The sequence below is a fragment of the Pneumocystis carinii genome (genome assembly GCF_001477545.1).
Source record: "Pneumocystis carinii B80 chromosome Unknown supercont1.12, whole genome shotgun sequence".
Taxonomy (NCBI): Eukaryota; Fungi; Ascomycota; class Pneumocystomycetes; order Pneumocystales; family Pneumocystaceae; genus Pneumocystis; species Pneumocystis carinii.
In genome coordinates, this window is record NW_017264724.1 from 1 (window position 1) to 12650 (window position 12650).

Consider the following 12650-nt stretch of genomic DNA (forward strand, 5'->3'; position numbering starts at 1 on the left):
CTTAAATCCAGTATCTTTCTTATTTATAACTTCATTCAAATAATTAATTCTTAATTTTTTTCTTTAATCAATACATTGTTTTCAATATTGATTTATAATCAATACTTTTTTTGATCTTCATTTTTAATCAAAGAATACTCGATTAATGATGTTTGACATGTACTTTTAGTTTAATTGAACACATTCTTCTCTCTATTTTTGCTTATACTATTTTAAATTGCAGAAAAAAAACATAAAAAAGGCGCTTTTTATCAATCATACATCATACAGAAACAGAAAAACAATATGCAATTTTTATAATAAACCTCAGGCAAAGGATAAATACGGGTCACAAAGAGCATCTTTTTATTGCAGTGCCTGATAAAACTAAAAGGAAATCGATAACTCTACCTTAATGGACTTAATCCTTATCTTAGTAATTTAAAGAATATTTGAAGATTAAAAATATTTTATTTTTAAGATGTAATTATATTTATAGTCTTTTCCTAGATGGCTTATTTTTCTAATATTTTGAGATACTTCTATAATTATGATTATTTGGCCTGTTTAATAAAATATATTTAAAAACATTTAATATGCAAATCACATTTTTATTTTCCTTAGATTCTTTATTTAAAACATTTTCTTTTTTTTACAAATTTTTAAGATAAAAAATAAAATAATTTTTTTATCTTGAAATTTAATATAAACTAATATTCTATTATGAAATTGATAAATAGTTATTAAGGGTTAAATTAAAAAACCCTAATTCAATAAATTATAATTTAAATTTAATCTAGATAGAGAAGACGTATTTATACGGTTTGATTTTAAACCCATCTTCCTGTAATAGCCATAGCGGCGAAACCTAATAAAACACAAAAAAGTGAATAAAGCAATTTTCCTAATTTTCCATTTCGAAGGTCTGTTTTAATAATAAAATCATTTGCAAGAAGATCTGCTATTCCTGAATATAATAATATTCCTGAAGAAAGAGAATTGAGAATTCCAGAAACAACTACGGCAGTAGATGACTGCAGATTATTCGCACCTTTAATTAAAAGACCAATGGCAATAGCAACGGGTGTTGATATAGCATAAATAATTGCAAAAAGAAAACTAATTACCATATTATTATAGTGAACGGCATCAAATATTCGAGCACCAAGACTAAGACCCTCAAAGATTTCTATAAACTTAGATAGTGTAATAATCTAAAGAAATTCTTACGATGGAAAATCAACGCAATATAAAGAGTTACAAATCTTTCTTTCCCCGTAGCTGCTACAGTAAGACCAATAATAACAGAGTGGAAAATAATTCCAAGTTCGAGCATAAATAATGTTATTAGATTTTCCCTCATAGTAGTTTTATCCAGAGTTTGTTTTTGAAAACCATCTTTTATATTATTTGATGAATCGTTTTGAACATCCGCAAGATCCTTATCATTATCAGGAGCATGCGTAGGAAATGTTGATGTAGAAGATGGATGTTTTTCAAAAAATTTCGGATTAATATATCTTAAAGAAAATAATTTCAATAAAAATATAATAAGTATTCCAGCCATAATTAGTAGTCCAGAAAAATCATATTCTCTCCATATTCCAACGAGACATGGAGAAAATCTTAAATTTTCAATAGCAGGTTCGAGTAACTAAAAATAAATTAGATAGATATATATTACTCAATTAATTACGTGAATAAGTGTTGTTCCAATAATAACACCGGCACCAAAATGCTTTACAAATAAATATAACAACCCCGATATTTTAAAAGGTTTTATCTTATATGAAAATAACGGGAAAAAAACGCCTAAGAATCAAAATAAAAGAATATTTTTTATAATCTCATATTTACCAACACATGAAAAAAATAAAACTACAAAAACCGATGATATTCTAAGAACTGAACTTGCTTCGTTAATTTCTTGAAATTCGCAAGCATGTGAAGCGTCGCCACCATGAGAATGTCCATGGGCTCCATGATATAGAATAAACCTGTCTTTCATTTTCTGTTTAATAATTTAATAAACAATATATATATATATTTACGTAATGGACAATAATACTTTATAGATTTTATATTATTTTAAAACTAAAAAGTTCTAAAATTTAAATATTTTATGGGAACTTGTTACTAAAATAATAAAATGTTCGTGAATATATATATATATATATATATATATATATATATATATATAAACAGATCACTAAATATTAATATTGTTTATATCACCTATATTGCCTTTATTTTTTTATTAAAAACTTTAAAGTATGTTCTAATATATTATATTTTTTTTTTCATGAATGATTATGAAATTTATTTAAAATAATCAAATTTCCGAAAAAGTTTTTAAAAATGTAAAATTAGAAATAAAAAGTTTATGAATTACTAAAATAAAGAATTAGTATAACTCTAATTGTAAATGTGTAAAATATATTTTAGTGTCGATATTTTAGTCCAGATTTTCATAATTTTCATTTTATAATATTTTATATTTGTAAAAAATTATGTTCGTTTTAGAACAGACTAATATTAAAGCTTTAAAAATTTAGAAATTATCAAATAGCTTTAAAAATTACAAAGAAAATTTTTGCTTATTATATTTAAGTATTATAATTAAGATTAGTTGCAGAAATTGCGAGAAAAAATATAACATAATAATAAAAATGCTAGAAAAATTTTAATATTAATTATATAATACATTTATTATTGTTTAAAAATATAAATAGAAATCATGTATCATAATAATAAATGAATTATTCACAAAAAATATTAGAAATATCTACATATTAAAATCAACAAGATTAAAGTGTAAAATAAATATGTTTTGTAAGAAACTATATAAGGTTTATGCTTATAGTTTACTGTTTGCCATAAAAAAAATATGCTAAAATGATAGCGGATTTGTATGTAAATATTTAAATATAATAGTTCATGAATTTGATTGTAATAAGTCATCATGAAATAAAAAGTAATAAATGTTTATTTAAAATGTGATTTGTAATAAAATTTTGCGATCGGTAAAAAACTGAGGTTAGGTAAAAGCATAGTAATAAATAATTTTGTAAACTTTTATAAAAATGAGTATCTTAATTTTAGTATATTATTCTATGATATTAACATGGATTCTCTAGGTCCTCAAATTACAAATCTTATGATAATTTTAGGCACAATGCAAATTTCAAAAAGAATAAATTTCGATGATCCCGAAGTTTTATTTTATATTAGATGTCTTTGCATTGCTTCAAATGTAATTATTGCGTTGGTTTATTATTTATGTTATATTTCTATCCGAAGAAAAAATGGTGGATTCTATTTTATTATTTTTAGTTTTTTAATTAACTGCAGATCTTACTACTTTAAAATATATTAAATCTTCTATGAGCGGTCAGTCTGAAGAACAACTTGTTGTAACTACAGTCAAAGAATATGATACTATTGAGTTGAAGAAGGCTATAAAGCAATCCTTTGTAGGAGTTTGTAAATTAAACTATATGTTTTTTCATAAATTAATTGATTTAAGGTATGATAGCAGTGATGCATTTATACTTTAAATTTTCTCAGCCTCTTCTTGTACAGTCTATTTTACCTCTTAAAACAGTGTTAGAAGGAAAGATTGTGCAACTACATCTGTGGAAAAAATCTGCGTCTGGAGAACTTAAAAGACCTTTTAAGAAACAACAAGGATTTTTTGGTGTTTCTATAGGAGATGATATTAAAACAGACAAGAAAAGTATTGAGCAGGCGGAGAAAGCTGGAGTTGGTGCAAAAGAAGAGTAAATTTTACAATAGTTGAATACAATTTGCATAATATTTATTGATGTAAATATTATGATTATATTAAAAAAAAGAAATATAATATATCCTAATATTGTAAAACATTTTTATATTAATACTTATTTTTTCATTTTTTCAGCTAAATCTACTGCTGTTTTAATGCTTCCTATCATAGCTGATAATTGAACCTTTTCAGATGCACCATTTGATAAACGATATCTGTTCTAATTAAAAATAGATAATGGTATGCATTTAATTTTACTCAATTGTAGCAAGACTATCTAGTATATGGCTTTGTACATTTACTGGTAGTTCAAGCTCGTCAAGAGTTTCATGTACTCTAGTTATTATATCTAATAATGCTAGTCCTCTTTCGGTTTTGAGTCTTGTAATAGCTAGTAATTATTAACAAATTCATAATTAAAAAAACAATATACTATTTAAGCAAGTTAAAAACTCGTCATTTAATATGCTTTTTACTATTAATTCAATGATTTCAGGATGGGGATTTCCAAGACAATTATATACTGCATCTTCATCGATAAAATCATAGGCTGCATGACATGCCTGTAAAATATTTAACCCTTTTCTCATATCTCCATGAGTAAGGTTTACTAAAGCAGTCTTTCCTTTTTCACTAATATTAATATTTTCTTTTTCAATAACATAATTAAGTCTAAAATGAATTTCCTTTGGAGCAAGAGGTTGGAACCTAAACCGGGTACAACGTGATTGAATTGCAGGAGAAATTTTGTTGACATAGTTACATATTATACAAAATCGTACATTTTTGGTATATTTTTCAATAACTTTACTTTTTAATAAGTTAATAAAAAAATTACACTACCTCTTCTCAGTGCATTTTGAGCAGCGAAAGTCATAGCATCTGCTTCATCAAGGATAATAAGCTTAAATCCTGAGCTATTTATATCAATTTTTTGCTTAAAAAAGTAAAAGTACAACTTAAATATTTGTTTTGTACTTGCAAAATTTTTGATTTGCTCTCTAACTACATCAATTCCCCTTTCATTAGAAGCATTTAGCTAAAATTTATTAATACTAAGATGTAATACATTATATTAAACCTCTAAAAGCTGATTTCGAAACTTTGGTCCATAAATCTTTTTAGCGCATGCTAAAATTGTAGATGTTTTTCCTGTTCCAGGAGGTCCATAAAATAGTAAATGAGGGATTCTATTTTTCTCAATGAATTTTTCGACTATTTAAAAATAAATCATAGCATATAAGGTATCTTTATAACTACTGGTAAGGATAATGTCTTGATGAGAAACAATTTCTTTTAGACTTTCCGGTCTATATTTTTCAACCCTATTTAAAATTAATTTTATAATGAATCCAAACCTTACAAACCATGGAAGTACGTCATCATTTTGTTTAATATTATATGTCATTGTTTCTTTACCTTTGCATGATTTGTTATTTTGAATTGAAAGTTCATCATCAACTATAGATTTATAATCAATATCCATATTTAAAATTCCTTAAATATATTTAAATTAAATATTGAAAAAATATTTTTAATGAAGGATAATTTATTTGCAAATTTAACTTTTTTTAGATGAAATTACTCGTAAATAATATAATTAATGATTTAATATCTTTTTAAAAAGTATAAAATTAAAAAAAAAAAAACATTAACTTAAACCATTTTAAAAATTAGATAATCCTAAATAAATACAACTTTAGAAAAAGAATGTGCTATGTTATAATATTATGTATGTAATAAAATCTAGATGAAATATTTAATATATTATATTAGTATTTCTTCGGTTTCGAATCCACAAGAACATTTTTTTATTGTCAATCCTGTAGAGGAATCTATAATAGGTAGTGAAAAATTATGTATATGTTTTGTTTGTTTTCTTCTAATTTTTTCAATATACTGTGTCGTTCTAGTATGTTTTTTAAGTTCTAATTTTTTAATATGTATATTTTAAAACTTTTTTATTATACCTTGAATTTTCTTCTGTAGTCTTTTATCTTTTCTCAATTTTTTTTCTTCAAGTCTTCGTTGCCATTCTTTATCTAATTTTTCAGGTCCACCCCACTTTTTCCATGCAAACTCTTCAACTTGGTAACGTAAAAAAAGCATCATTGTACTCCATTCTGGTTTTCGAGGGTTAGATTTTCGCATATGAGGAAGTATTTCTTTATCATGAAGCTCAGCTTACAAATTATTCAATATCGATCATAACAAAATTTTAAAACTTACAATTTGTAAGGAGATAGTCCTAAATTTATTAATATAAAACAATTATATAGTATGAACATACCTCTTTGCATTCAGTTTTTGTTAAAAGAGAGTATTTATCTGGCAAAGCCTTTTTACATTTATAACACACTCTCGCATTAAAAATCTCTAAAAATTTAAAGTCTAATTCAACGCTTTCACATTCTTTGCATTTAATATTTTTAGATTGGTCAAGACTAATAGCTAATATAGATAAATAGAATGAACTAAATACATTTTTTAATACATACCTGGCTCGAATATAATATCTTGTTTTATAACTTGATTAAATCTAGATTTCTGAGTCTCATTAAGGGGATCTTTATCAACAATATATCCTCCTTTATAATTCTTAATTTTTGATAAATCTATTGATATTTAGTCATAAATCTAATTAAATTGGTTTATTAATAAAAATACCATACTCTATGTAATTTCGCGACATTTTTGTGAACGCCTGATCATTTCTTCTTGATATTTGAGGTTTTTAATTTTTTTTTCTTTTATATAATTTTTGTCGTTTTAATAAAATTCTTCTGGCATTAACTTATTTGTTTCTTATAAAAATGTAAGAGATATAAGTGTTTTTTAATACTTTTAATAAAAAAGAACTATATATATAATTTCAAAATCAAACAGAGCTTTTTTAAATATGAATACATACCATACGCTTTATTTGTTCAGGCGTAATAAATGGTTAATTGAAGCATGTACAGTATTTGTCTGGGAAAAAACTTTCCCAATTATTTATAGTAATCATTGTTATTAATATTATAAGGAAATAATCTCAAGTATATAATCTTAAAAAAACTATTTTTTATAGATGTGATTTATAAGATTTAATTTTGATCGAAAAAATACATTCAGAAATCAAATTATTTTGATAATACAGGAATATAGGAAGAAATAGCTCTTTGCATTTATGGTAGCTTTTACTAATGAAGGGGATTTAGAGGTTATTATTGATGAGAAGAATTTAACAAAGGAAGTTATTCTACCAAATTCATCTATTTTCTTAAAGCTTCCATCTAATTTATTAAAATTTATTATTGTAAAACAAAACACGTAAGTATAACTGCTAGAATTTTGAGTTGCATTAGTGATATTGTAGAATAATAAATCTTGGCAAATTTGGTACGTTTTGTACTAACGATATTATTGGTCATCCATATGGATTTACTTATGAAATATGCAACCAAAAACTGAAAATTATGAAGAGCGATAGAATTCATGAAATTGGTGACTTAGTAGTTTTCTATAGTTTTTTCTAATGATTTCTAGAGGATGAAATAGCAAATAATAGAGAAATAATGGATGATTCTTTTAATCAGCTACTTACTTATGATGAAATAATGCTTTTAAAACAAGACAAAGATTTAAGTGGACAAGTATGAATAAATAACGTTTTCTTATTTTTATTGAATACTAATAGGATATTGTAAATAAAATTGTTTTTTCACATAAAACATATAATCAAAAAACCGAATATGCAAAAGATAAATATATACGTAAAAAAATCCAAAAATATCAAAAAGGATTTACTACTGTATTTCCAACAATATGGGAAATTTCTGAATATATATTAATGAAAGATTTTTCAAAAATAATGGATTTACGGGCAGAAATAATAGCATATATTTTAAATTTAGGCAATGTTCAGCCTGGAAGGAAATATATTGTCGTAGATGAAACTTCTGGTTTATTAGTAGCTTCAATATTGGAGAGGATGGATTGTATTGGCCAGATTATGTATATTCATACTAATGAGCATCCAAATCTGGATAATTGTAAATATTTTGGACAAGATTATGTTCCTGATAAACTCATTGAGAAAGACGTTTTGTTAACTTTAAATTGGTTAAATGTTATAAATCGTAATAAGGAAATTGAATTTGAAGATAAAGATATAAATACAATGAAAACAAAGCATATTGAAAAATATTTAAGAAAAAAAAAAGTACATGAACGGCTTAAGCGTAATATCCAATTGCTTAATAAGGGGGAATTCGATGGGTATATTTTTTATTTATAAATTCAAATTTAAATTCTTTAGACTTTTTATTGCTTCAACATATGATCCATCAAGTATATTATCACATCTCATTCCTTTTGTTGCTGGCTCTTGTTCTATTATTATATATTCACCTTATCGTGAAATACTTGTGGCTACTTCTCATTATATTTCTTCACGCAATACACATGATATTCTTGCTCCTATAATTTCTGAAATCAGGCATCGTCAATATCAAACCTTAAGTAACAGAACTCATCCGCTTATGATTTCAAGGTCTTTCATGGGATATGTTTTATCTACAATAAAGGTTCTTCCATGTCTTAAAAATCTTAGGCCTTTAGGGAAAAAATAATATAATATATATGTATATAATGAGTATAATTAAAATAATATAATAGGGTTTTATCCTACTTTTTTTAAAAAATCGTTAAACGTGACGTTTAAAGCTTTCAAAAAAAATGACAAAAAGAACAAAAAAGGCAGGCTTTTTTATATAAATTATATGCAAAGAAAGGTGTTTTCTGACATATAGAATAGGTTGGTGTTACAGGAAAATATGGACCTCGATATGGGTCATCACTGCGAAAGGATATTAAAAAAATGGAAATTCAACAACATGCTAAATATATTTGTACTTTTTGTGGAAAAAAGAGTGTAAAAAGGAAGTGTGTCGGTATATGGAGGTGTTTAAGATGTACCAGAGTAGTTGCTGGAGGGGCATGGACAGTTTCGTAAGTGTTTTTTTTAAATAAAATACGTAGCATTTATAAATTTACAGAACTACTGCTGCTGCTAGTGTTAGATCAACTATTCGAAGATTGCGTGAAATGGCTGAAATCTAGATTTCCTATTTTTTATTATAAGAAATAGGTAGCGCATCTTACTGCTTTAAAAGTATTGCGCTTTATTATAAGTATGATTAGGATCTTAAAACATACTTTATTTAGATATGATGTATTGATTGTTGATATTTATTACTGTTAAAAACTTCAGTTTGTTAACAAATTAAATAATATATTAATAAAAATATTATTATTTCGGCTTTTTACTTTGATTTGTCTTTTTTGTTTGCTTTTCTAGGTTTAATTCCTTTTTTTTTAAGTAATCTGATTCTGCTTCTTTCAATTAATTTGTCGTCAAGTTCATCAAATTTAATATCATCGTCTAATTTTTGCGGAATTGTTTTATCATGATTAATTATGTTTTCATCTAAATTTTGCGGTAATTTGTTGCTTATTTTTTTGAGCTTAGCTATAAAGAAACTATATACTATTAACACTTAGAGATAATTATTGATATTTCTTTACCCGTCTAAGTTATGAACGTGAGGATAATATCTTTTACATAAATTCATTTTAGGATTAAACACTTTATCTCTAAAACGTGTAAAACCGTCCATTCCAAAACTTAAGCCAGTATCAACTAGCTTTGTATTTGGCCTTTTTTTTAAAGCATAATCAATAACCATTTCATTTTCATCAATAGTTACAGAACATGTCGAATAAACAATATAACCACCTGTTTTACTATTTGCATCTACTGAATCAATTGCTGATAAAATAAGTTGGCGTTGAAGATGGGAAAGAATATCAAAATCTTTTTCCGTCTTAAGAAATTAGATTTAGATTTTTGTAATAAAAATAAAAATACTTTCTTTATTTTAATACTTTGATCTTTTGAAATTATACCTGTTCCACTGCATGGAGAATCCAATAAAACCCTATCAAATCCTCCCATAACTTTCGGGAAATCCCTTCCATCATGTCTACATACTATTGTATTTTTAACTCCGAGGCGATGAATATTTGCTACAAGGCTTTTTATTCTATCTTTAGACAAGTCGTTAGCAAATATTACTCCTGTGTTTTTTTGTAAAGCGGCAATATGTGTTGTTTTTCCACCAGGTGCAGCGGACATGTCAAGGATTCGTTCATTAACTTGTGGAGATAATGCTATAATAGGAAGAAAGGATGAAGCTGCCTGAATTGCGTATTTTCCTGAAAGATACTCCGGCGTTGCTCCTAAAAATAAATATGAAATGGTTATAATTTTCTTATAAGATAATACCTATAGGAACTTGGCTTTCAAATATTTGTATACCAACTTTTGTCCATTTCTCAATAGGCTCCAAATTAACACCTCTATTCATCAATGCATTTATAAGATCTCGTCTGGTAGTTTTCAATGTATTAGTTCTAATAGTAATAGGTCGTGGAACTTCATTTGCTTCAAAAAATTCAAAAGCCTAGAAATTAATGATTTATTATTATAAAATAGCGATGCTTTACTTCTTGAACATTAAATATGTTAAAGAGTTTTTCTGCCAAAAATCTTGAATATCCATAATATTTACATATATCTTCAAGAAGCTGCTCTATGTATTCTGACCGACTTTTTTTTTTTTCTGAAAAATTCTTAAAATTACTTAAAAGATGAATAGTTTTTTGAATTCTTGTTTTCAAAAATTGGTGGTCATAATCTTGTTTTTTTTGATTAATTTCATCTTCTGATGGAGAAGAAACAGATAGCTCTCTATCAATTGATAAATCAATTGACTTTCCCTTGTAAGAATTAATATATCATATATAAAATAAACGAATGAAATTCACTTGGTTCGATTCAGTATTTAATACTATATTCATTTTTTCAGAGGCTATAGAATCTGAATCAGACCTTTTTTCATTTTTATAATCACTAAACATATATTCTTTATAGAAATCATTGCTATCTTCACTCAAGGAACAATACACTTCATCTGTATCAGAAAAGGAAGAGTCTTTAGAATTTTCAAAATTATCTTGATTACTACTAAAATCTGTAACAGATGATTCGTCTTCTAAATGTAGTTTGGATTCATTTGTTCCTGCGCTATGTGATAATTTTTCATTTTTTTCAGCTATAATTTTATTTTTTTTTTTTAATTTTGCCTTTTTTCTTTTAAACACTTGACTTTTTCCATCAAAACTGCGCTTATTGCTTATACGTCTATATTGAATTTCATGTTTTTCAATAGATTCTTTTAATGATGTCTCTCCATGTTTATTACGCTGCTGTATCACCATTTTGTTTCTACCTATAATTAATTCTTTTATATGTTTGAGTCGAGTTAAAGTTTCAAATTAGATATCCCATAAAAAATATTAAAACTAATATTAAAAATAAAAAACTAATACTAGAATGAATTTTTTCAACATTATCCTTAATGGAAGTTGTTCATTTTAACTTTTAATATTAAGGGCTCCAGGGGGGTTCGAACCCCCGACCACATGCACCCAAAGCATGTATGCTACCTCTACACCATGGAGCCAGTTTAGTACGAGAGTAGGTTAAAATAATATATAAAACTATAATATTTAAGGGTTGAAAAATCTCTAATTTAATAGGTTTTATCAAAAGGATTTAAGTATAGAGAAGACTAAAAATTGATTATTAATTTACGTTTATATTAGAATAAAGTTAACAAATAATTATAATTATTAAGAAATGAAAAGGACGGATGGAAAACGGTATTCTAAGCAGTAAGTATAAGGCTGTTAATCTATTTAAATCTTGTTAAAGAAACATATATAGTTTTTTTTTGAAACGTTCATACTCATATAACTCGATTTTGCAACCTATATCAATGTCCCAAACATCTGTTTTTAATCCGCCATTATATGGACATCCTCCTGGAGCATTGGTTCCGTTATCATTTACGTATTATCTATTTTATTTTTTAAAGATATTCTCACAATACTAGGAGTCTTTTCAGGACATCTCCTATACAGTTATCAATAACGCCTGAATCATCAGATAATGAGAGTCTGAATAGGATTCAAGGCAATGGTTTTATAAAGAAATATCCATTGATATCAAAAGTTCCTACTTATGAATATTATGGATTTGTGTTATATTTAGGAAGTAGTATAGTTTTCGGTATGTGAATTTTATTAAATAATTGTTGAATTTATACATTAAATGCTTTAATTTTTGTAAAATATTACTTACTGGTTATTAGGCATTTATATCATTTGGAGCTATTTCCCTATATCCTTGCTTGATGCTATGGGAATTACATATTACCCAGAAAGGTAGGAAAATTATTTGTAATAAATTTAGTTAAGTTGATAAGATGGTGGTCTTTGGCTTTGCCTTCCTATTTTATAATCACTCTTATTTATATCTATTTTGCTTTATTAAGTTATAATATTAAAGTATTAACACCAAAACTTAATCAAATGGAATGTATAACGGATTCATATGCAAAGATTTCAAGTACCGTCGATATAAAGTCCAGTACTGATGCTGTTATTGATTTACCTATTGGAGAAGTTTCTTCCTTGTTATATGGTGATTCTAGTCTATTTAAATAATATAATTTCGTATTGTAATACTAGTTCATAAAAGAATATATACCAGTATTTACATTATTTATTTTTAAAAAAATAACACATTAAAATTTATATCTTGATTTTAAATTTTATGTTTAGAATTTTTATAAAGTTTATTATTGATTTTTAATGTTTCTCGAAAATATATACCATATTTAAAATGGAATCTGTGTTATAATTATTTATATTTTGGTAATTGTAGTTAAAAATTATCAAAGATATTGTTTTTTATTGATTTAATTTAGTTTATCGGTAG

General features: G+C 25.5%; 8 protein-coding genes and 1 non-coding gene across 9 annotated transcripts; 4 read left to right on the plus strand and 5 right to left on the minus strand.

Moving 5' to 3' along the window:
* Nucleotides 1–763: 763 nt before the first annotated feature.
* T552_02607 (hypothetical protein) lies at nucleotides 764–2032 on the minus strand. The gene is made up of 4 exons (XM_018371140.1): nucleotides 1837–2032; nucleotides 1676–1791; nucleotides 1210–1633; nucleotides 764–1168 (listed from the first exon to the last, which is right to left on the minus strand). Exons 1-4 carry the CDS (start codon nucleotides 1985–1987, stop codon nucleotides 810–812), a joined length of 1050 nt encoding a protein of 349 aa, XP_018224933.1. The 5' UTR covers nucleotides 1988–2032; the 3' UTR covers nucleotides 764–809.
* A 972-nt stretch (nucleotides 2033–3004) lies between these two features.
* On the plus strand, nucleotides 3005–3805 carry T552_02608 (hypothetical protein). The gene is made up of 4 exons (XM_018371141.1): nucleotides 3005–3066; nucleotides 3117–3287; nucleotides 3331–3462; nucleotides 3506–3805. Exons 1-4 carry the CDS (start codon nucleotides 3063–3065, stop codon nucleotides 3760–3762), a joined length of 564 nt encoding a protein of 187 aa, XP_018224934.1. The 5' UTR covers nucleotides 3005–3062; the 3' UTR covers nucleotides 3763–3805.
* Nucleotides 3806–3832: 27 nt separating this feature from the next.
* Nucleotides 3833–5294, minus strand: T552_02609 (hypothetical protein). The gene is made up of 8 exons (XM_018371142.1): nucleotides 5131–5294; nucleotides 5024–5088; nucleotides 4845–4978; nucleotides 4723–4802; nucleotides 4607–4680; nucleotides 4197–4568; nucleotides 4022–4154; nucleotides 3833–3978 (listed from the first exon to the last, which is right to left on the minus strand). Exons 1-8 carry the CDS (start codon nucleotides 5247–5249, stop codon nucleotides 3879–3881), a joined length of 1077 nt encoding a protein of 358 aa, XP_018224935.1. The 5' UTR covers nucleotides 5250–5294; the 3' UTR covers nucleotides 3833–3878.
* Nucleotides 5295–5484: 190 nt separating this feature from the next.
* T552_02610 (DNA repair protein) lies at nucleotides 5485–6510 on the minus strand. The gene is made up of 6 exons (XM_018371143.1): nucleotides 6431–6510; nucleotides 6262–6378; nucleotides 6054–6214; nucleotides 5993–6011; nucleotides 5734–5946; nucleotides 5485–5691 (listed from the first exon to the last, which is right to left on the minus strand). Exons 1-6 carry the CDS (start codon nucleotides 6453–6455, stop codon nucleotides 5531–5533), a joined length of 696 nt encoding a protein of 231 aa, XP_018224936.1. The 5' UTR covers nucleotides 6456–6510; the 3' UTR covers nucleotides 5485–5530.
* Nucleotides 6511–6861: 351 nt separating this feature from the next.
* On the plus strand, nucleotides 6862–8503 carry T552_02611 (hypothetical protein). Its single transcript, XM_018371144.1, has 5 exons — nucleotides 6862–7075; nucleotides 7122–7249; nucleotides 7292–7398; nucleotides 7443–8023; nucleotides 8064–8503. Exons 1-5 carry the CDS (start codon nucleotides 6933–6935, stop codon nucleotides 8374–8376), a joined length of 1272 nt encoding a protein of 423 aa, XP_018224937.1. The 5' UTR covers nucleotides 6862–6932; the 3' UTR covers nucleotides 8377–8503.
* Nucleotides 8483–8911, plus strand: T552_04169 (60S ribosomal protein L43-A; the record flags this gene model as incomplete). The annotated part of the gene is made up of 3 exons (XM_018372220.1): nucleotides 8483–8503; nucleotides 8562–8755; nucleotides 8803–8911. The coding sequence occupies 3 exons, from the start codon at nucleotides 8483–8485 to the stop codon at nucleotides 8864–8866; spliced, it is 279 nt and encodes a 92-aa protein (XP_018224938.1). The 3' UTR covers nucleotides 8867–8911.
* Nucleotides 8912–9023: 112 nt separating this feature from the next.
* T552_02612 (ribosomal RNA small subunit methyltransferase B) lies at nucleotides 9024–11141 on the minus strand. The gene is made up of 6 exons (XM_018371145.1): nucleotides 10634–11141; nucleotides 10313–10585; nucleotides 10092–10269; nucleotides 9675–10045; nucleotides 9332–9630; nucleotides 9024–9286 (listed from the first exon to the last, which is right to left on the minus strand). The coding sequence occupies exons 1-6, from the start codon at nucleotides 11084–11086 to the stop codon at nucleotides 9070–9072; spliced, it is 1791 nt and encodes a 596-aa protein (XP_018224939.1). The 5' UTR covers nucleotides 11087–11141; the 3' UTR covers nucleotides 9024–9069.
* A 118-nt stretch (nucleotides 11142–11259) lies between these two features.
* On the minus strand, nucleotides 11260–11331 carry T552_05037. Its single transcript has one exon. It is a non-coding gene; the product is annotated as a tRNA-Pro (tRNA).
* A 269-nt stretch (nucleotides 11332–11600) lies between these two features.
* On the plus strand, nucleotides 11601–12422 carry T552_02614 (hypothetical protein). The gene is made up of 4 exons (XM_018371146.1): nucleotides 11601–11720; nucleotides 11764–11939; nucleotides 12022–12094; nucleotides 12136–12422. The coding sequence occupies exons 1-4, from the start codon at nucleotides 11647–11649 to the stop codon at nucleotides 12374–12376; spliced, it is 564 nt and encodes a 187-aa protein (XP_018224940.1). The 5' UTR covers nucleotides 11601–11646; the 3' UTR covers nucleotides 12377–12422.
* The last annotated feature ends 228 nt before the right edge of the window (nucleotides 12423–12650 follow it).

Excerpts from the sequence above, each read along its gene's own strand:
- T552_02607 (XM_018371140.1), bottom strand. The coding sequence starts at position 1,987 with ATGAAAGACAGGTTTATTCTATATCATGGAGCCCATGGACATTCTCAT. Across the intron at positions 1,792-1,836 it reads TTTATTTTTTTCATGTGTTG|GCGTTTTTTTCCCGTTATTT; the intron begins GTAAATATGAGA and ends TTTGATTCTTAG. Across the intron at positions 1,634-1,675 it reads TTGGAACAACACTTATTCAC|TTACTCGAACCTGCTATTGA; the intron begins GTAATTAATTGA and ends ATTTATTTTTAG.
- T552_02608 (XM_018371141.1), top strand. Across the intron at positions 3,288-3,330 it reads TTCTATCCGAAGAAAAAATG|ATCTTACTACTTTAAAATAT; the intron begins GTGGATTCTATT and ends AATTAACTGCAG. Across the intron at positions 3,463-3,505 it reads GCAATCCTTTGTAGGAGTTT|GTATGATAGCAGTGATGCAT; the intron begins GTAAATTAAACT and ends AATTGATTTAAG.
- T552_02609 (XM_018371142.1), bottom strand. The coding sequence starts at position 5,249 with ATGGATATTGATTATAAATCTATAGTTGATGATGAACTTTCAATTCAA. Across the intron at positions 4,979-5,023 it reads TCAAGACATTATCCTTACCA|TCGAAAAATTCATTGAGAAA; the intron begins GTAGTTATAAAG and ends ATTTTTAAATAG. Across the intron at positions 4,155-4,196 it reads GTTTTTAACTTGCTTAAATA|CTATTACAAGACTCAAAACC; the intron begins GTATATTGTTTT and ends AATAATTACTAG.
- T552_02610 (XM_018371143.1), bottom strand. The coding sequence starts at position 6,455 with ATGTCGCGAAATTACATAGAGTATG. Across the intron at positions 6,379-6,430 it reads GCGAAATTACATAGAGTATG|ATTTATCAAAAATTAAGAAT; the intron begins GTATTTTTATTA and ends AAATATCAATAG. Across the intron at positions 6,215-6,261 it reads AGATATTATATTCGAGCCAG|CTATTAGTCTTGACCAATCT; the intron begins GTATGTATTAAA and ends TATCTATATTAG.
- T552_02611 (XM_018371144.1), top strand. The coding sequence starts at position 6,933 with ATGGTAGCTTTTACTAATGAAGGGGATTTAGAGGTTATTATTGATGAG. Across the intron at positions 7,076-7,121 it reads ATTATTGTAAAACAAAACAC|AATAATAAATCTTGGCAAAT; the intron begins GTAAGTATAACT and ends GTGATATTGTAG. Across the intron at positions 8,024-8,063 it reads AATAAGGGGGAATTCGATGG|ACTTTTTATTGCTTCAACAT; the intron begins GTATATTTTTTA and ends TAAATTCTTTAG.
- T552_02612 (XM_018371145.1), bottom strand. The coding sequence starts at position 11,086 with ATGGTGATACAGCAGCGTAATAAACATGGAGAGACATCATTAAAAGAA. Across the intron at positions 10,270-10,312 it reads ACATATTTAATGTTCAAGAA|GCTTTTGAATTTTTTGAAGC; the intron begins GTAAAGCATCGC and ends ATTAATTTCTAG. Across the intron at positions 10,046-10,091 it reads TGAAAGCCAAGTTCCTATAG|GAGCAACGCCGGAGTATCTT; the intron begins GTATTATCTTAT and ends ATTTATTTTTAG.
- T552_02614 (XM_018371146.1), top strand. The coding sequence starts at position 11,647 with ATGTCCCAAACATCTGTTTTTAATCCGCCATTATATGGACATCCTCCT. Across the intron at positions 11,721-11,763 it reads TTGGTTCCGTTATCATTTAC|GAGTCTTTTCAGGACATCTC; the intron begins GTATTATCTATT and ends TCACAATACTAG. Across the intron at positions 11,940-12,021 it reads AGGAAGTAGTATAGTTTTCG|GCATTTATATCATTTGGAGC; the intron begins GTATGTGAATTT and ends ACTGGTTATTAG.